The 21037-nt window shown below is 42.8% G+C and overlaps 1 protein-coding gene across 2 annotated transcripts in view; it reads left to right on the top strand.

Moving 5' to 3' along the window:
- SPPL2A (signal peptide peptidase like 2A) overlaps positions 1 to 21037 on the top strand; it is a 47303-nt gene that overhangs the window by 7432 nt on the left and 18834 nt on the right. For both annotated transcript variants that reach the window (XM_044438823.1, XM_044438824.1), the window contains exons 2-9: positions 3913 to 4032; positions 6796 to 6981; positions 9161 to 9244; positions 10491 to 10624; positions 13622 to 13770; positions 14424 to 14520; positions 15988 to 16089; positions 18221 to 18302. In XM_044438823.1, coding sequence (XP_044294758.1) covers positions 3913 to 4032; positions 6796 to 6981; positions 9161 to 9244; positions 10491 to 10624; positions 13622 to 13770; positions 14424 to 14520; positions 15988 to 16089; positions 18221 to 18302 — 954 coding nt within the window. The remainder of the gene's footprint in view (positions 1 to 3912; positions 4033 to 6795; positions 6982 to 9160; positions 9245 to 10490; positions 10625 to 13621; positions 13771 to 14423; positions 14521 to 15987; positions 16090 to 18220; positions 18303 to 21037) is intronic.

Here is a 21037-nt window from a genome sequence, read left to right on the forward strand (position 1 = left end):
TCACATCCATCCGTACAACCTGTGCCTTATTAGATGATCTGGGCCTATGCATTAATACCAAGAAATCTTCTCTTCTTCCGATGCAGACGCTTACATTCATTGGAGCCCATTTGGATTCGAAGCTGGAAAAAGCCTTCTTTCCTCAGGACAGACAACAGACTCTCACTCGCCACATCCATCGAATGCAACGAGATGGGACGGTTCTAGCAAAGTCCATCCAGAGGCTTCTGGGACATATGGCTTCCTCCGTTGCTGTGGTGCCACATGCCAGACTTCGACTTCGTCCTTTACAACTATTTCTCAACAAGATGTTCCACCCACAGAGAGACCCACCATCGAAGTTGCTTCGAATCCCATCCTCGGTGCTCCATTCTCTACTATGGTGGTCGGTCCCGGCCAGTCTGACTGTTGGGGTTTCCTTCAGGCCCCGATGCCCATCGATAACCCTTGGTACCAATGCGTCTCTTCTGGGGTGGGAAGCGGTATGTTCCGGCCTATATACCCAGGGCACGTGGACTCATCGGGAATCCACGAATCATATCAACTTCCTGGAGCTGTTGGCGGTATTCAAAGCCCTCCGTTTTTTCGAGGATGTTCTCCAACACCGGGTCATTCAGATAACGTCGGACAACATAGCCACTGTCTTTTATCTGAACAAACAAGGCGGAACGAAGTCCCCAACTCTGGCCAGACTTTCTATGTAGATTTGGGACTGGTGCATTTCGAGAAACATTACACTAATGGCAGTCCATTTGGCTGGTACGGACAATGTGGAAGCGGACCTCCTCAGCAGGCGCATGTTCATCTCTCATGAATGGGAGCTAGATCCTCAGACATGCGACATTCTTTTTTATCGCTGGGGGTTTCCTGATGTGGACTTGTTCGCCACCCAACAGAACAAGGTGTGCAATGCTTTCTGTTTGAGAGCGGGAATCGGGTACAGATCCCTAGGGGAAGCCTTCATGATCCCATGGAACAACCTGAACTTTTATGCCTTCCTGCCGATTCCTCTTGTGATGAGAGTGGTAGTGAAGATAGTATACGATCGGGCCACGGGAATACTAATTGCCCCTTGGTGGCCACGCCAACATTGGTTTGCCACACTGCTCGACATCCCTCACGGGGAATACCTTCATCTTCCACTGCTTCTGTACCTCATAACCCAACAGGACGGTATGCTTCGCCATCCAGATGTACTATCGTTGAACCTAACAGCATGGCGAATCCAATAGCTAACTTTGCTCCATCTGTATCGACGGCAACTTCAAGTGGTTCGAATCCTGCCTTCGAATCCGCTGGGGTTGGCGCTGCTTCCTCTTTTGATCCTCCAGCACTGTCAGATCCGAGGATTGTTCCATCAAATCCGACAACCTTTCATCCAGATATTCAACACATCCTTGATTCCGCTTTAAAGCCATCTACGCGGAAGTCCTACGTGGCTAAATGGAGACGATTTTCCACCTTTGCCGAGTCTCATTCGTTCTCTCCATTTACATCATCGATACATTAAATTCTTCAGTTCCTATTAGAACTGCACCACTCCAGACTGACACCATCTTCAATTAAAGTGTATATGGCGGCAATCGCCTATCATCATGGCATGGTGGACGGATCACCCATCTTCTCTCAACCTACTATTAAGAGGTTTCTTAAGGGTCTTTATAATCTCAATCCATCAATCAGGCCAGTAAAGCTTACCTGAAGTCTCTCTGTTGTTGTGCAAGCGCTTACAAGAGCTCCTTTCGAACCATTGGCAACAGTCGATTTACATCTTGTTTCATGGAAGACAGTGTTTCTAGTGGCGGTTACCTCGGCCCGAAGGGCCAGTGAGCTCTGCGCTCTCCGCATAGACCCTCCTTACCTAAATTTTCACAGAAAAAAGGTCATCCTGTGGCTCGATCCATCTTTTCTTCCTAAGGTGTCCACACCTTTTCATATGGGACAAGATATTATCTTACTTGCCTTTTTTCCGTCTCCGTCGACTCCGTTAGAAAGATCGTTGCACTCACTTGACGTTTGGCGCTGCTTAGCCTTCTACAGATCTAGGACGGAATCTGTTCGGCGCTCAAATAGACTATTTGTTAAATATTCTACCAGAGATCAAGGCGCTCCAGTCACTCCGCAGAGACTTTCCAAGTGGATAGTCCATACTATCACTTTATCCTATCATCTGGCTAAGATTGACTTACCCACAACTCCTCGAAGTCATTCGACTAGGGCTATTGCTGCCTCATCTGCCTTCGCATCGGGCGTCCTGATTGATGATGTATGTCGAGCTGCTACTTGGGCGAACCCTTGCACTTTCGCCAAACATTATCATTTAGATGTTCGGGCTCGACAAGATTGCTCCTTTGGCAGAGCCGTTCTTTCATCTGTTCTTCATTGAGGACACCTCCCCTCCTCCATTATGGTAAGCTTGTTAATCTACCCATATGTGTGATGCACAGAGGCCACGACTAAGAAAAGCAGGTTGCTTACCTGTAACTGATGTTCTTCGAGTGGCCATCTGTGCAGTCACACAACCCACCCGCCGGCCCTGCTCGGTGTCAGTGAGTGGACATTTTCGTCAGTACTGAACGTTTCCATTTTTTCTTGGTACCGATATCATTTACAGTAGGGATATTTTTCCACATGGGGGCGTATGTTCGGTCGTCAAAGACTGAACAAAATGGCGGATGCTCCACTCTTTATAGGCCATGGGGGAGGGGGAGCAGAGCTTTTCCCGCCAAAATCCGTTAGCTTGTAATCTTCCGGCCAAAGGCACTGCGCAGGCGCAGCACCCATATGTGTGACTGCACAGATGGCCACTCGAAGAACATCAGTTACAGGTAAGCAACCTGCTTTTATTATTCTTACATGAAGGCATAACTGTATATGCATAACAGTAATTTGCTATATTTGCAAGAACAAATTGAGGAACCTTGGCAGTTATTTTTATTAGCAAAAGCAACCTCAGATGGAGCAATTTGGAGAAGGGTTGTTGTGGGTGGAAGACAATTAAACCCTTTTTCCTTCCATCATTTCTTCACAAATTCTCCTGTTCACACAGGGTTAATTTTGTCTCCAAGAACACTCCTCACACACCTTTCTAGCAAGTTAGAAGGCTCCACTCTGGTGTTTATTCCACAATTCTAGGGTCACAGTTCCTTTGTTCTTTCTTTGGACCCTCCTGTTGTCACTTTATTTCCCTGAAGTAACCTTCCCTGTCCTGGGAAATCTGGGAGTTGTGATCCATCACACCTGGAAGGCGCACTGGGTTGGGGAAAGCTAATTGAAAGAACTATTTGCCTTGTACAACAAAGAGAAAATTCCATACATCAAGGTGATAGGGCTTAAACTGTAAAAACCATACAGGTGGTTTGGGACTTCTACACAAATTGTTACCTTTGAGTCCAATGATAGTATGAAGCTGGGAATCAAGAGCATGAAAGCAGCTAAGTTGTAAGCCAAGGCTTACAGTTACACCCCTTACAGTTTCCCAAAGCAGGGAGAAGCAGTCTAACCAATAAAATAATAATAAAAGAGGTTTTAAAATCAAGCAGCCACATCACAACCAAAATGTAGTTGTCCATCTTATGGAGTGCCTGTGTGCAAATTACACAATAAATTCTTCTATATAAAGTATGGGCTGTTATGGGCTTCTTACGCCCAATGTTACAGGCTGTTCCTTCTTGTTTTAAAAATGCTTGTTAATCTTGAAATTACTTGGGGAAATATCAGTTGGGTGAAAATATTCTGAAGCTCATTTCAACACATGGTTGTTTTCCTGGTGACAAGGTAGTTTATATAAGAAAGGATTTGTCAAAGGAATACCTGATGTCAATGCATAATCTTGAATCCTTTTGAATAAATCACCATTATTTATTCATAATTTGCAAGTATGCTTCATTAAATAATCTTTTTAAATTACAGGTGAGTGCCCAAGAAGGAATCTTGCATGTATTTAAGAACAGTGATACTCAGTTAACAAAAGAGTACTGTATATATTATAACAGAAACTGGAGCACCCTTCCCAGTACCTTAAACAACATCGTAAGTAATTCTATTCCAATATTTCCTAAGAGTCAAGCAAATTTTATTTGGGGGAAATGTTGAGCTAGTTTGCTGTCCTAGACTCCTGCCTTGGTGTGATTCTGCTTAGTTATTAAAACTAGCAGGAGACGCCATTTGAAAACATTCCTGCTTGTTAGGCAGGAAAAAGTCTTCCTTATGTGTTACTCCTAAACTCTGAATTGCACACCCTTTGATCAGCAAGGGTGTGGAGCAGCCAGGAAATAGGTAACTCCAGATTGGCAGGGACAGTCTGATTAGACTTGTATCCACCTGGAAGGGGAGGAACCCATCTCTGCCTTGTCTCTGCTTTCCACAGGAGAGCTGGAGCAATCAGTGACTCCTACATTTAGACTTGGGAGCAGTGACTTTATCTTTTTATGTTTTGATTTTTGTTCAGATGTCTGACACAAGGCTAGGCAGGCATTTCTACTTGCTTGCATTCCTTAGACCCTGTAATTTCTGTCTTGTTATGGCCATTGTTTCAAAAATAACCATTTTTATTTATTCCAAGCAGCCAAAAAAACCCCTTAAGCGCAGCTCTCCATTCCTGTTTCTTTCAGAACTAGGCACAGCTAATGCTTCAGTGTTTGTTGGCAGTTATGCTCCTTAGTTGTGGTGACAGAGGAACCCTACTTGGGAAATCTGTCAGTACCTTGGACATGATGTGATATCCTCCGTAACTCTCTCCAACAATCTTCTCAAGATCAAACAGGAAAGCAGAAAGGTTCAAGAACTCTAGGCAGATGTGATTAGATGCACTGTGTTCAGGCACAGCTCTGTATGATCAGTGATGATGATGATAGTTCTGTATTGCCTAGAAGGGCCTGGTCCTCATGGGAACCCATTATCAAAACGTCCAGTTCTACTGGATTTCATATCCCAGTGTCTGATTCTTCACCTGGATCCATCTCTGCATCTAGAGGTTTACAGGAGACAAATTTTAGAGCAGGAATTCTCAGAAAAAGCGGAAAGTATTATTCTGCAGACATAGGCATTTGTTATGGCATATAAGTTGCTCCAAAGATTGTATGAACATCAGCAAATGCTTTAAAGCAGGTATGGATTCCTGTTATGTCCAGTATTTCTTAGCCATAACTAGTGCCCTTAAAACATGTGGGAAGCCATTCCCAAATCCACCGTTACCTATAGCATGCAGTCTTTCCACATAAAATTAATAGAGTTCCATTATGGGATTATCCATTGATTCTGGAAGCTTTCATGGATGTGCCATTCAAGCCCCTTCTCTTTCCATTTTTATCCAGGAATTCACAGGGAAGGGCCCCTTCATATTTTCTACCAAAGAGCTATGGTAACTAGGAGTTGTGCAAGTTTGAGAAGAAATCTATCAAGCAGAGTAATGTTTCACCTTGACCAAGGATACATACCTAAGGTTATCTCTGCATTTCAGGAATAGTGCTGTCTGATATTTTGCCGATGATCATTTGTATCCATCTTAAAGTGGTGCCACAGGCCTGAATGCAGAGAGCATCCTGTGTATTCGTTAGGTGAACATAAGAAACTAGGCATTCTGGTGCTCTATTTCTCTCTTACAGGTAGGGGGAAGAGGGAAAGAAAGTTATTCTTAGCTAATGGATCTGTGAGAGTATCACATTGGCAGTTTTGGCACAAATTGCATGCGAAGGTATAACTGCACATTCTGTTAGGAGCACCGCAACTTCAGTGGCGCTGTGAACATCCTTGCCATGAGAAGGCGGCAACATGACGGTCCCTTTATGTGTTCATCTGCCATTTCAAAATATACACATTTGCGGCCGCAAAAGCCTAATTTGAATGTAGAGTCTATAGCAAGTTTGTAACAAGTGCAATCTGACTTGCCCTCAAGCTACATAACTTTGGTATATCCTGACCAGGCATGGAAAGATAGTCTTACATTACGTGACGTTCTGCTTTCCAAGATTTGGAGCAGGCATTCCCACCCATATTGTGTATGCTTTTGATCTGGACAGGAATTAATTTTCTTATTCATGTAGTAGTATTCTATAGCTGGCTAGTGATGCTGCTAGAAACCCTCTAATGTTAGCTTTCTCTTCTTTATTATTTTTATACCCTACCTTTTCCTGCAAGTGGCCTGTGTAATACTCCTCTCCATTATATCCTTGAAACAACACTGTGAATTAGATTAGACTGAGAGGAAGTGACTAGCTGAAAATTAATCCAGTCAGTTCCATGGCCAAATGGAGACTAGAAGCTGGGTCTCCCTAGTATCAGGCCAACATTCTAATCTCTCTGGCCACATTGGCTCTAATCAAATTGGTCAGTTAAAAGATACTTTTTTCAAGTTCTTTCTCTACTGGAGCAGCATCGGCAACTGAGACTGCTTCTTCCCTTCTGGGTAGATACAAGTCTGGTCTAATTGGCCCTGCCTTCCATGGAAGTATGAGTTAATGTTTTCCTGCCTGCTATAAACCTTGCTGGCTAGAGCACCGTTTCATGGTAAGGTGAACTTTCTGTTCTGGGTGGAAGTCAAAACACATGGCTTTTAAAATAGTTTTGTTTTTAAAATGTTTTTAAATATTTTACAATGTATTTGTTGAAGTGCTCTATGTTGTGAATTTTTTGTAAACTGTCTTGATTGACTTCTGAAAACTGCTATACCAATACGATAAATGAATTTATAACATAGTAAATTTATGAAATGGTTGAAAATATACGTTTTTGCTACATTGCAGAATTCTATTGCACTTCTTGTGGTAAATATTAGAGGGTGTTTTTGTCTTTTAGGTTTATACAAAACTGGCATTCTTGACTCCTAAATTGCTTTGCAGTCAATCTGATGTTCCTCAGGCTGATATTATCAAGGACAAAGCCATTGTAGTAATGAGAGGAAACTGCACTTTTCTGGAAAAGGCAGAAATCGCTCAACATTTTCATGCTAAAATGTTGCTGATTGCCAGTGAAACTCCTATAGTAAGTTTTACTCTCCATGGTTGTTTATGTATGGCAGTTATGTTTTATAAAATGTTGCTTTATTATTTTTCTAGCAGCTCTGTGATTTTTCACTAAGGATATTGCTAGATCAGGGTTGGTCAACTGGCAGTTCATAAGCTAGTTTTGGTCCTTGAGAAGATTGTATCCAGTCCTTCTGTCCCTACCAAATCTTAATCAAGGAATGATAAAACATTTGCTCAGTTTTACTTGCAAGTTAAAGGAAAATGTTCTTTATTTAAAGCATTTTCAATAAATACTTCAGCCCACATGGCTGCAAGAATAGCGTAGATAAGATCAGTAATGAAAGTAACCCTCTGTGCCTTTACATCTACAGTCTAAAAGACTGTAAAGGAAGTCTTTTTGAATAGACATGCACAATTTATATGGCTTAACTCTTAGTTCTGTATCTCACCTTCCATTCATCATAGCACTCAGAGAGATGGGCACAGGGTTACCAAGTAGCCTCCTGGCTGGACACAAACAAGACCTTAACCTGCTTAGTTTCTGCATTGTTGCTGCACTGTATTATTCCAGCTAATGTTTCAGCTATTGGGAAGTTAAGAAATGTAATTAAATAAACCCCAACCTGGTGTGCTCCAAGTATTTTGAGCTCCAGCTCCTAGGCATCCTGTCCATTGGCCATGCTGGCTGGGGCTGATACAACTTGACATCCAAACCATCAGGAGGGTACCTGCTTGGAGAAGGCAGCCCCAAGACCAAGGGAATGGGAACAGACTAAATAGAGCAGAAAGGAGGAATCATAGAAAAAGAGAAAACAAAACAAAACTGACCAGTGTTTGTCTTACAATGTTCCCATACCCAGGCTGTAGTCCTGTCACCACTTTCTGCAGTGGAGGTTGATGGGGCAGGCAGTGTATCCCGCTGCACCACCGTCTGAATTTTTAAAGAAACTGTCTGTGGTACTTAAGTTATTCTGTGGCAGGGGCAGGTAGGAGATTGGGTTCAGCACCATGGATTGCTCTTTCAAAGTTTGGACTAAAGCACAGAGTGGATATATTGTCCTACTGACATTGAAGCTACCAGCCTCCACTGCTTGCCTTGGGACTAAGCTTCATTGAACTCAGTCAAACATATTCAAAAGCATGGGGCTGTGCTGTAAACTGCACACAGTCAAGGGTGCTGATCAGAAGAAAGATTCTGTATGGGGATATTCTCTGCGTATGTATGAACAAAGCGTGCAAAACATGCATTGAGATAAAGAGATAACATGGTTTTAATAGTCACAGTTGCTCCATTGCTTGGGAAATATGCAAAGGGTTTTAATGGAAAGCTTAATTTAAATAGACTTCTTTTTTTGATGATTTAAATTAGGAGTGTGCAGCTTGTGGCCCTCCAAATATTTTGGCATTCAGCTCCCATCAGCTCTAGGCAGCATAGCCAGTGGTGAGGGTTCACGGGAATTCAGAACGTTTGGAGAGTCACAAGTTTTCCACTTCTTCCTTGAAACAAGATGTTGCAATTGCCCCCATCTCAGCTTCCAAGTGAAAATGTGTTTGGTTTAAAATGGAAAGCAGAAGCTTTTTTTCTTCTCACTGGTGCAAAAGAAGAGTAAAAGGGAGGGAGTCAAATACAAGCCTTCAGCTTACCATGTCTCTTACCATGACTTTGAGTGAGATTGAGGGAAGAAATGCACATGAGATGTTATATTGGAAATGTCAAGTTTTTAAAAAATACACTATATTTCATTGTATTACTTTTGCCTATATTATACTACACTGCATACTTTTTGAATTTATCTATTTAGTAAATATAAGTAAATGCCCAGTAGATTTCCAGTAGCAAGAGAATGCCTGGGAAAAGCCACTTCTAGCAATACTCTTGAGGGAATCTGATATAGGAGTTTTGGAAGACAAGTGAGGCACAAACTGCATATTAAAAGGGGAATACATGGCTGCCAGTTACTCATATTTACTCCATGTTGCTCCTTGGTAATTTGTAGTTTATAGAGCTATGTGAGGGGATATTGCATCCCAGCACTTTTATTAACCAATTATCTGGGAGATACGTGGAAAGGTGTTAGTTTGCAGTGCCCGTCTGTAGTTTGGGACACGCGGGGGGCATTTTTCTCTGGGTTTTAGGTACAGAGTGCATTGATTGGGCCAGAAAAACCGATACATGATGACTTTCCTTTTTCTAGCATATACCTTTTGGTAATAAGAACCAAAGTATCAACATTCCGATTGCGCTTATAAGAAATGAGGATATAATTGATTTGAAACAGGTAAGTACTGTTCAGGATTACTTGTTTGCTTTTTATGAATAAAAATGTATGAACATCTTAGAAATGGTATGTATTGGTTTTATAGTTAGGTCCCTTCTCTCCCACCTTTTATAATTTTATCACTTGAAATCCACTTGAAATCCAATCCAATACATATATTTTCTTATTCCTATCTTATTTAATTTCTGTACCACCCATCAACCAGAAAAGACTCTCAGGGTGGTTCACAGAATTAAAATATACAATAATCACAGTATACAATACTAACAGCAATAAAATGAAACAATGAAGTCTTGTTTTAAAGATTTTAAAATTGATTTTAAATGATCAAAGCAATGAAATCTTATCTCCAAGGCAGCGCTCTGCTTTGCAGAACATTATAACTTAATTTATAGACAAGGGATGTCTTGTCATGTTAGCTGCTGCCATGTGCCATTTTTGCTTCCTGTAGGTGAAGCTCTCTGGGCAGTTCACAACATACAAGTCTCCTGTCCAGGTTTCAACCAGACCCAACCCTGCTTAACTTCCAGGATTAGGCAGGATCTGGCACCTCAGGCTCTATGGAAGCTATACTCAAGCCATGGCTTGAAGTGTCATGTAAATCCAAGGGGTGAGGGTTAGACAACCTTGAAATACCTTAAAGAAAATCAGGGGGGATTTGGGAGTTGCCTAACCCTCAAACAGCCTGTGTTCACACAATACAACAAGCCACGGCAAAGCCTAGTGCTTGTGACCCCCATGCAAATACAACAGGCCCCAGGCACAACTTGACAGCCCTACGGGTAAATGAAGTCACAGCAGGCTTGTCCTATTGTGCAAACCAGGTTAGCATCCCCTTTGTTTTATTTTTAATTTTGGATTTCCAACATGGGGATTTTGTGGATTAATCTTATATTGACATTGTCTGAAAATATCAAGTCATTTCTTCGACTTTCTGTTTTACATTAATAATTTCTGATTCCTCTGCCCCGACTTGTTCTTCAAACAAAAATGAAAAGAGAGGCTGCCTCCAAAACAGCTTCCTCCAAAACAAGCATGCTATCTAATTGAGATTTTTGCAGTATGGCCAGATGGTTTGACCATATGACTGTAAAAATTCTCCTCTTGTTCGGAGACATCAGTATACGTATCCCTGAAGTCTGTTGGTCATGAGAAACAGTAGCCATGCATAGTAGTCAAATGGATAATTTGGCAGCTTCCTAGTTGTTGTTCTGTCATTTCTAACGTGAACATTTATAATTTTCAGACTCTGGGAAAGAATGTTAGTGTGGCACTTTATTCACCACCTGTGCCAGACTATTTCTACAGTGTGGTGCTCATCTTTCTAATTGCTGTGCTCTGTGTGATACTGGGAGGCTACTGGAGTGGAATGGTGGAGCTGTAAGTCTTGATTTAATGCATCAAAAACGCCTGAATTTCTGCTATTATGGACATCATTACACAAGATCCCCCTGCCCACAATTAATTTTAAGGTCTTTTGCACAGTCAATCCTTAGTTATACAATAAAAAAGGCTTCCATATAGCCTGAAGTGCCTGATGCTATGTAATTTTGGATTAGCTAAGCAGGGTCAGGCCTGGTTAGAATCTAGATGGGAAATTTGAGCGGGGGTTTGGACCAGATGGCGTTTTAGGCCTCTTCTAACTGTATGATTGGGACTGCAGGTGGCGCAGTGGTTTAAACCGCTGTGCTGCTGGGCTGTTTGAGCAAAAGGTTGCCGGTTCAAATCTGCACAACAGGATGAGTTCGTTTTGCTCCGTCCCAGCTCCTGCCAACCTTGCAGTTCAAAAGCATGCAAATGCAGGTAGATAAAAAGGCACCACTTCGGTGGGCAGGTAACAGCGTTCCGTGCACTTCGGTGTTTAGTCATGCCGGCCACATGACCACGAAGACTGTCTGTGGACAAACGCTGGCTCCCTTGGCTACGAAACGGAGATGAGCACCGCCCCCTAGAGTCAGGCATGACTGGATGTAACATCAAGGGGAAACCTTTACCTTTACCTAACTCTATGATTCCGGTCAGTAAGACTGGATTTAAATCATGGCTTCTACATAATTTTTGTGCATGCATGCCTTACCCTTAGGTAGAGGAACTTCATTAAAATATTCCCAAACTGGGTCTCTTTTACAGCATGCTGCCATTATATGTTTTCTCTTTTATGGAAAGAATAATATGATAAACCTCAGCAGTGCTTTTTTTGTAAAAAACAACAACAACAACAACAAAAGGTGCCAGAACTCACTGGGTCGCCTCCACCTCCAGCAGTAAGCACACACACACCAATCCCAAGCCAGAGGAGCAGCGTCCCAAGAAGCTATCTCTCACTAGCAGATAGCAGACACAATAGCAGCCTGCAGGCACTATGTTAATGATGTTTGCTGCTGATCTGCTACCAAAATCATTTGTAAAATACATTGAAAAAAAGGTGTGTTCTATGACAAAAAAAGCCCTGAACCTCAGTCTATACACAAAAAGATCTAAAGACTTGTGGAGTATTCTGCTCAAAAGCTTTCAGTTTCATTTTTACTGCTAGCCCCTCCCTCCTCACACTTAACTTCTTGTGCGTATGTATTCCACTCCCAATAATCTTCTGTGTTCATGGAATTTTTTGAAACTTGACACTTAAGAGGTAAGCGACTGATTCTGTGTACATAGATTTACAAAGGAACAATGGGATTGAGGTCTTTTTCTCAACTCTACGTTGATTTTCTAACACCTTTGCTGTGGAGAAAAGATGTGATCTCTGTAGACACACACAGCTGTGAGAACTGTAAAACCAAGCATCCATGATAACTTCTTCTAGTTAGAAAAAAATGCCCGCTAAACTTAAGGAAACCTCTGGAGGAGCATGACATTGTGAATGGATTACTGGAATTCATTTAGCAAAAAAAAAAAAATAAACATTGCATGCTTATAATTAAAAAGCTCCATAATGCTCCATAATTAAAAACTAATCCTTATTTCATGATCAATACTATTTGAACCATAATTTATCTTAAATAGAAAATTATATTTAAATAGATTTTTCCTCAAAAAGCATTTTATTAACATGTGTGTTTCTGTGGGATAAGAATGACATGTTAAAAGTTCTAATAATAATGCAAGCACTAGTGTTATATGATGCTTCCTTGAGAGAGTTCGTAAAGTTCCAAACCATTCAAAATAAATATGGTTCAAAACAAAAAGGGATGCATCACTTGCTAGGTTTTGAGCTATTCTATAATTTCCATCTACAGGAATACATTGGGGAGTAATTCAAGCACCAGACCTGAATATTCGTATCAATTTTCCAGGAAATTTATTATCCTTGGAAAAACTTGGTGTATTTGCAGTTTCAACAATATTTTCCATGCAGTGTGCCAAAATGCTCCCATAGAGAAAGTATTGCAAAATAGTTCTCATTCTAATGATCACGTCGGAGCCATAGTTATGACATACACATGTATATGTCTGCAATCCTATGTACACTTGCCTAGAACAGGTGTGTCTGTCGTCTGAGTAAACATGCACAGAGTTGCACTTTCAGTATCGTGCCTAGTGCTACAATTATCTGTTGAATGCATCCCAAAGTTTGCACTGAATGAGCAGAAAGGTCATGTTTAACTTATCAGACTTTGTGGTCCCCTAAAATTTTCACAGGCACTTCATGACCCAATTTGTACATAGCGATGGCAAATCCTAAATTATTTATAGCATGTAGTGTGCTATCACATGCAAACTGGCCCAGAAATCCATATATATTTGCAATATTTAAAAAAAAAAAAACCGGTTTTACTATAATTATAGAAGAGCCCCAGTGATACATGACTTGCATGTTTCTTTGGTATTTTAAGTGGAGAGATTACATAACGCCTGTCTACTAAAATAATTTGAGCATATCTAATATATTCAGTTTATTAACTATGATATAGCTTTGCTGAATTTTGCTCTAGATGTCAATTAAATTTTGACCAACTGAAAAACAGCCAGTCCATTATAATGGAAACAGGTGTTGGTCAAGTATTAACCAATGTTGAAAATTATGACAGATATGGTGCAATAAATCATCATTGGGCCATATCCATTGCTGCCCATGTACCCGTAAGACTCCACTATTAGCACAAAGCCAAGTCTGCACTTCCTCTTGAGAAATGAACCAAAATACTTATTTCTGGAATAGAACAAGTTTGTGAAGCTAGCAGAAGGCAGCTCCACTGACATGCCGGACTCTGGAAACAGCTTATTTCTGGGCCCGCTGTTGGAAGTGCTGGCTTCCCATTGGGGGCTAGTGTTGAGTTCTGCCGGTACAACGCAAACAGCAGAGGAGCAGCAGCAGCAGCATTGGATGCTGTCTATTATTTCTGGTGGTTTTCTAACTACCTGTTTTTTTCCACACAGTGAGAAACTAAAGTCAGCCCCCAACTCTGAAAGCAGCACATCATTAAGCAGTGTTGAAAATGTTACTTTAACTCCCGTGACTGCTGTTCTGTTTGTCTGCATCAGTTGTGTAATGTTGGTCTTGATGTACTACTTCTACAAGTGGCTTGGTAAGACATTTTGATTTATCTAGTTTGATTTCCCCTTCCCCAACCTGCTGTTCTCCAGGAGTATAGATCTGCAGCTGGCTGGGAATTAAGGGGGGATGCAGTTCAGCACTTCTGGAAGGCCCTGGAGAGAGCTGATCCACGCTCTGCTTTTCAGTGATTACAACTCTCCCAGCAGGCCACTCCACAGTTCAGGGGCATCTGATTTCCTAAATTCACACCCTAAGAGAGAATTAAAAATGTATCTCTTTCAACAGGCTTTCCCAGATTAGTTCTCATGTCAGTTTTATTTAAAATGTTGTCTTAGTGAATTTTAATCATTGTTGGTTTTAATTTCATGTAAACTGCCCAGAGCCTATGGGAATAGTGCAGTATATAAATACTAAGATAACTAAATAAAATAAAATTGCAGAGAAAATAGGTAAATGTAACAATGGCTGCCATTACAAGCTTCTTAACTAACATATAAGTCCCATAGACCCTTCATGGGCTTACATCTGACTGCACACAATTAGAATAAGGATTATTATCTAGGAGGCAGAGGTGTAAATATTCATCTTGACAAGAGCCTCCTTTTTCCTTCACTGTAAGATTTGTGGCTGCATGATAACTTTGTTTTTAACCATTTCTTTCTTCTTCTTTCCCCTTTTTTCTAGTATATGTTGTCATTTCACTTTTCTGCGTGGCCTCTGCCACAAGCCTGTTCAACTGTCTTTCTGTTCTAGTTGAAAAAATTCCTTATGGACAATGCAGGTACAGTCCATTATTCCATATGACCTTTCACAAAAACTATGTTGCTGATTTAAAATGGGGATATTTTGCCAGGTTTGGGGGCTGAACAGTCACGCTACTGAACAGTCTTGTGCTTTCTTATTTACTGTACATTTCAGTTAGCTTGATTTGGAATTGTGGGGTGTGGTCTCAATTCTTCTGCAGCAGTGGTGGGCAGTTTGTGGCCCTCAAATTGCTTTGGTCTACAATTCTCATTATTTCACACAAGCGGCTATGCAAGCTAGGCTGATGGACATCGCAGTCCAACAATATCTGGAGGACTGCAATATACCCACCACAGCTCATTAGCACAGTTGCCCCCGAAAGCCAAGTGGAACCTAATGAAATATTTGTGACACTGTTGTAATATGGTGTCTGTAGTTTATTGTTGTCCTTTATTTCTAAAGCCTCTTTGGTATGTTCTCTTTCAAAGGTGCAATAAAATAAATACTGAACAAATACTTTAGCAAATCAATAAATACTAAGAGGCAGGCTCAGAGAGGCGAATCAAGAAGTTCCAGACTGGAATCTTGCCCCTCTTGTGAACTGGGCAGGCCATTCTCTCTCAGCTTCCATTCTCCCATCTGGAATATGAGGGATAATCCCAACTTCCTTTGCAAAGGATCATGGTAACGGTCACCACTAGATAATGCATGCGAAGTATTTTGGGCACATGAAAGCACAGTGCAAGTGTTCAGTATCATTTCAGTATCATTACTATCGGAAGCTGCCTTATACCAAGGCAAACCAGTGGAATGACTGGACTAGTATTGCTCAGAAAGAGGTCTTTTCCAGATTAACCTGGAGGTTTTTGGCACTCAGACCTGTGATATCACAGCCTGATTATTACTGAGCTGAATGTGAAAAAAACCAGTCTGTTGTAACTGTAGTATAATGGGACATTGTGTACACATGCAGACACATTCCTGCATACATCTAAATGTATTATAACAGCAGTGTAAACATTATGTTCCCATTTCTACTCTATGCTTGGGGTTTGGGTTGTTTTCTGCATAAGCAAATGATAGAAATAGCTAGCTTATAGAAGGAAGCGGTGAAGCAGGTTTAAAATTAGGTAAGCAGTTACGCTCGTTGATGTGATTTCTCAAATGCTGTAGAATTCTATGCATAGTTGCAGTGAAGCTTGTTTCTGTATAATATATTGAAGCAGGAATGCAAACATTAAATCAGAGAATTCCCTTTAAGATGCCATTGAGTACATGTTTTCTTTGTGGATTTCTGCGGAGGAACTAGGTATATATGTAGTGAAGTGAAGGCCTGGAAAAACAGAAAAATTGAGGGGGGGGAATCCCATTTTGGGGGTGGGGGAATAAGGGAGGAAAGGGTTTGTTTGGGAAAGCCAGTAAAACTCCATTCTTTCCAGGACTTCACATCTCTGTGTATATGCTGTTTTTATAACAAATATTGATGGTGCCCCTTGACTTTCAGGTTTCCATGCTGGCATCAATGCATCAAAGTAAGACTCTTCTTTCTTGCTCTATTTTGCATAGCAGCATCGGTCACTTGGGCAGTATTTCGCAATGAGGATAGGTATGTGAAGATTTAGAACTGGAATTATGATCAGTGCTAATTTTCCTTCTTTCCAGCTCTTTTTCCCCATTAAAAATACCTAGGCCAGGATCCAAAGACTGTGCATACATGGCCCCATTGAGTTTTCTTGTGCTGGAAAAGACCACCCAGGAATTGCCCTGGGTTTCATGATGGAAGGAAAGTGTGTTATAAAAGCACTATATATATATTAACTTGATTTTCAGTCCTTCCCTTATGTTTTCATTCTGCCCACCAGCACCCCTCCCCGCAAGAAGAACTGCTGCCAGAGTTTAGGAAACCCTCTGGCATAGTGTTCACTGAGGCATTGTAGATTGCAGCTGTGTAAGCTGTTGTGATCAACCCTTTGTAGCATACTACCCAAATGGAAGGTCCATTCAGGTTTCATGATGGAACAATGAGATGTGGAGGGTGAGCAGCTGGATTGCAGCGAGTGTCCTTACCAGTGCTGCAGTGCTCACTCTGCTCCTTGGTATACTGGGGAGTCGCATACCAGTAAAACAGGCTGGGCATTGACTAGCGTGCAAGTGGCATAAGACTCAAGCTGAAGATGACCGAGTGTGCTGTAGAGCACATAACCATGCCTGTCGCAGACAGCAAAACAAGTTTTACTTTGCTACCTTGTTGTGTCCTGAAGTAGCTATCCTGCAGAACTCTTTTGGGTGGTGTAGGGTACTTAACACACCGCCCAGCAATGCACCCCTCATCTCTATATCAGCTCCTCCTTATATCATGGCATATCATGAGCAGAACCGGCTGGACCAGGGGGCCATACTAGATGGCCTGGGAGGCCCCTTCTGACTCGCTCTGTTTCTATCACACTTTGAGGAGAAAAATTGCTTGAGGAAAGTTGTCCATGGGGTCGCGATGGGTCGGACACGACTTCCCAACTAACAAATATGACGCTGTTGTTAGCACAGACTCAGTCAGAGTTTCTGGCGCCATCTGCCTGATCCATTTCAGTTGCTGTGGCTTGATGATGCGGACAAGGTGCTTGCAGCAGTGTGGCTAATCTTTGTCCTTCTTGATTTGACTTCTCAATTCTTGCCCCTTCTGGTTAAGCAAAAGGGGTCCAGGCAGTGGTAAATGCGTTTCTGTGTGGAGGATACTTGCTGCAGTAAGGGAGGCAGTAGTGTGACCACTCTTGAAATGGTACTTGACAACTACGCCCCAGTGGCAAATACCCCCCCCCCCTTTATAGGAAAAACACTCCAGGAGGTTACTGTTTACTTAGATGGTTTCCAGTCTGGGTATCATTCTGCTTATGGATTCAAATCAGACTTGGCCATCCCAATAGATGACCTTTATATCAAGAAAGGGATGAAGGGGTACAACCCTGTCAATTCTGCTCAATCTATCATTGACTTTTGATAGAGGGGTAGCTTGGCCATGGTGGCACAGGCACTAGCCACCTTAAGACGGGGTTTCTGCTCTGTGATACCACCTTTAAGGGTGCTCCAGAATCTGGAAGTAGTGTAGAATGAAGGAGTTTTTAGGTGCTCCCCCATTTTAACATGCAACTGCTTTGCTGAGGGAACTACACTGACTGCCTGGTTCTTACCAGACCAGGTTTAAGGTTCTGGTATTAGTGTACAATGTCCTAAACAGCTTGGAAGCTGGATACTTGAGAGAATGTTTCTCCTTTATCAGTTGTGCTTGTAGGAGAACATCCCTGTAACTGTTATTCCTTGATTTAAGGCTTGATTGGTGTCCACCTAGAGAAGAACTGCTTGTGTAGGAGCTCCTTTTCTGGGGAACTCAGTGCCTCTGGTAGTCAAGCAGGCATTAGCATCGTATTGTTTTTGGTGCCTCCTGAAAACAAGAAGCCTTTCTGAACTAACTAACCAGCCACAGCTTTGTCGATCTCTTTCATCGTACATTGTTCACGGCTAATATGGAGCAGTATATAAATCTTGTAAATAAATAATGAGTCAATAATGAATCCAGGTCTTACAATGTAATCTTCTGCATGCTTGCTCAGATGTAAGTCCCACTGTGTTCACTGGGTTATAGCCCTAGTACATACCGATTGCAACCATGATCTAACAAATTGGGGCAATTTTGTTTCAGTATGTATATGCTTGTGTGTTCAACAGATTCATTTCTATTTTAGCTGGGCTTGGATTTTACAAGATATCTTAGGAATTGCTTTCTGCGTGAACTTGATTAAAACACTCAAAGTACCCAATTTCAAGGTAAGTTAACCAATCTGGCCAAAATGCACTAAAATGACACATTCCAGAGAAAGCAGGAGCTGTGCTGGTCTGTTGCAGAAAAAGAATGCTTCATTTTTGGAGCAGAAGCTTTAGTTTGTTAGAGCATGTGATACAGTAGACCTTCAGGACATAATGCTTCTTAAGTAATATAATATTTTTGCAAACACAACCACTCTGATTAATCTTTCTGTTGTACAGCTACTGTGCAGAGTTGCTTGCACAAATGCAATACATAACCACTTGCACAATGGAAAGATTGATCTGCAAACATGACTTTAGTTGAATTCTCCTCTTGTGAATAGTTCAGGACCTAATTCTACTAAAGCAGCTACATTTCATTGGCAGAATGACAATTTATGTTTTAAAAGAACTTTTCTGTTGTAAAAAAAATAAGTTAGTTACATTACATAAGCCAAATTATGGCTTTGTGGGCTTTGGTGGTTGGCCTTGGTTTCATTCGTGGGCTAGCAGTGGTTTTAAGTAGGATGCTTTTAGTAATTTTAATTGTCGGTTTTAGGTTGCTTTTAATTGGTGCATCTCGTGCTTTACTATGATGTTGCCTGGGGAGCGCGTGGGTGCCGCCATTGGGGTGGTGATGGGCAATGGACGTTATGGCGTTGGGGGTCTAACGGGTCTGCATAGAAGAAGGAGGGACAGATGGTTAACACCTGTCCCTCTTTCTGGTTATTCCCCCAACCGACGGGTTCCAGGTAGACTTGTCAGCTGCCCCCTGGGCCTGTCGGTGCTGTTGCTTAATACCGGGTCAGTCCAAAATAAGGCAACACTCTGATTTGATCATGGATGAGAGGGCCGACCTAGCTTGCATCACAGAGGCCTGGGCGGGTGAGAGGGGGCGATGTCGCACAACCTGGTCCTGCACCAACCACGCCTGGAGGGGAGGGGGTCGCTCTGGTTTATTGAGCTTCTATTTCCCTTGTGGGTCTTCCTGTCCTCTCGAGGCCGGGGCTGGAGTGCCTCCACTTGGTGTTGGGCGACTGAGACAGATTGGGGATTCTGTTGGTGTACCGTGCACCCTTCTGCCCAACTGACTCCCTGCCTGAGCTGATGGAGATAGTCTCGGACCTGGTGTTGAGGACCCCCAGGATGTTGGTCCTGGGGGACTTCAATCTCCATGCCGAGATGGTTCTAGCCGGGGCGGCTCAGGACTTCATGGCCTCCATGGCGGCCATGGGGTTGTCTCAACACATCAGTGGCCCGACCCATGAACGTGGACACACTCTGGACCTGGTTTTCTCGACGGGGTAGGAAGAGGGTGATCTGAGGGTGAGGAATTTAAGTTTGACGCCCTTGTCATGGTCAGATCACTTCCTCATAAGGTTTGAGCTTGAGAGCGGCCTTTTCCTCTGTAAGGGTGTGGACCAGATTGTATTGGTCCGCCCCCGGAGCCAGATGGATCCTGATGGATTCCTGAAAGCTCTGGGGGATTTTCCAGTTGACAAGGCTGGTGATCCTGTCGATGCCCTGGTTGAATTGTGGAATGGGGAGATGACCAGGGCTATTGACATGATCGCTCCCAAGTGTCCTCTCCCACCTGGCAGAGCCTATTCATCTCCTTGGTATACACCTGAATTACAGGCGATGAAGCAGGTTGGGAGACATCTAGAGCGTAGGTGGAGGAGATCACGGGGTGAATCTGACCGAACACACTTAAGAGCCCATTATCGGGCCTACGCTGTGGCGGTGAGGATGGCGAAGAAGAAATTCTTCTCTGCTTCCATTGCCTTCTCACAATGCCATCTGGCGGAGCTCTTTCGGGTGGTGCAAGGGCTGATACATCCAGGCCCAAAGAAAGATCACATACCACCCTCAAAGGCCCACTGTGATGACTTTGCGAGGCATTTCAGGGAGAAAATCGCTCAGATACGTCACGAGCTTGACTCTACTATTGAACCAGATTCTACTGAGGAGATGCCAATGACGCCATCGAGTCCACAATTAATGGATGAATTTCAGTTGTTGTGGCCTGATGATGTGGACAAGGTGCTTGGACAAGTACGCCTACCACCTGCTTACTAGACCCATGCCCATCCTGGCTACTTAAGAAAGCCAAGAACGGGATTGGCACCTGGATCCTGGAGGTGGTCAACACCTCTTTAAGAGACGGTCGGGTACCTTCCTCTTTAAAAGAGGCGGTAGTCTGACCAGTCCTAAAGAAGGCATCCCTGGATCCAGAGGTGGCCACCAATTATAGACCAGTGGCCAACATCCCGTTCCTGGGCAAGGTGCTAGAGCAGGTGGTGGCGGGACAACTCCAAGCATTCTTGGATGAAACTGATTATCTGGACCCATTTCAGTCCGGCTTCAGGCCCGGGTATGGCCCTGAATCTGCCTTGGTCGCCCTGTATGATGACCTGTGCAAGGAGAGAGACAGGGGGAGTGCGTCCCTGTTAGTTCTCCTGGACCTCTCAGCGGCTTTCGATACCATTGACCATGGTATCCTTCTGAATAGGCTAGTGGGATTGGGAGTTGGAGGCACCGCGTGGCGGTGGTTCTGCTCGTATCTCAACAGCCAATTTCAGAAGGTGGTGTTGAGGGACTATGGCTCTGCGCCATGGCAGTTATGACATGAAGTTCCACAGGGGTCAATTTTGTCCCCCTTGCTGTTCAACATCTACATGAAACCACTGGGAGAGGTCATCAGGAGGTGTGGGCTGCGGAATCATCAGTACGCTGATGATACCCAGCTCTACTTC

Source organism: Varanus komodoensis, unplaced genomic scaffold, assembly GCF_004798865.1.
Source record: "Varanus komodoensis strain SLA01 unplaced genomic scaffold, ASM479886v1 scaffold33, whole genome shotgun sequence".
NCBI lineage: Eukaryota > Metazoa > Chordata > Lepidosauria > Squamata > Varanidae > Varanus > Varanus komodoensis.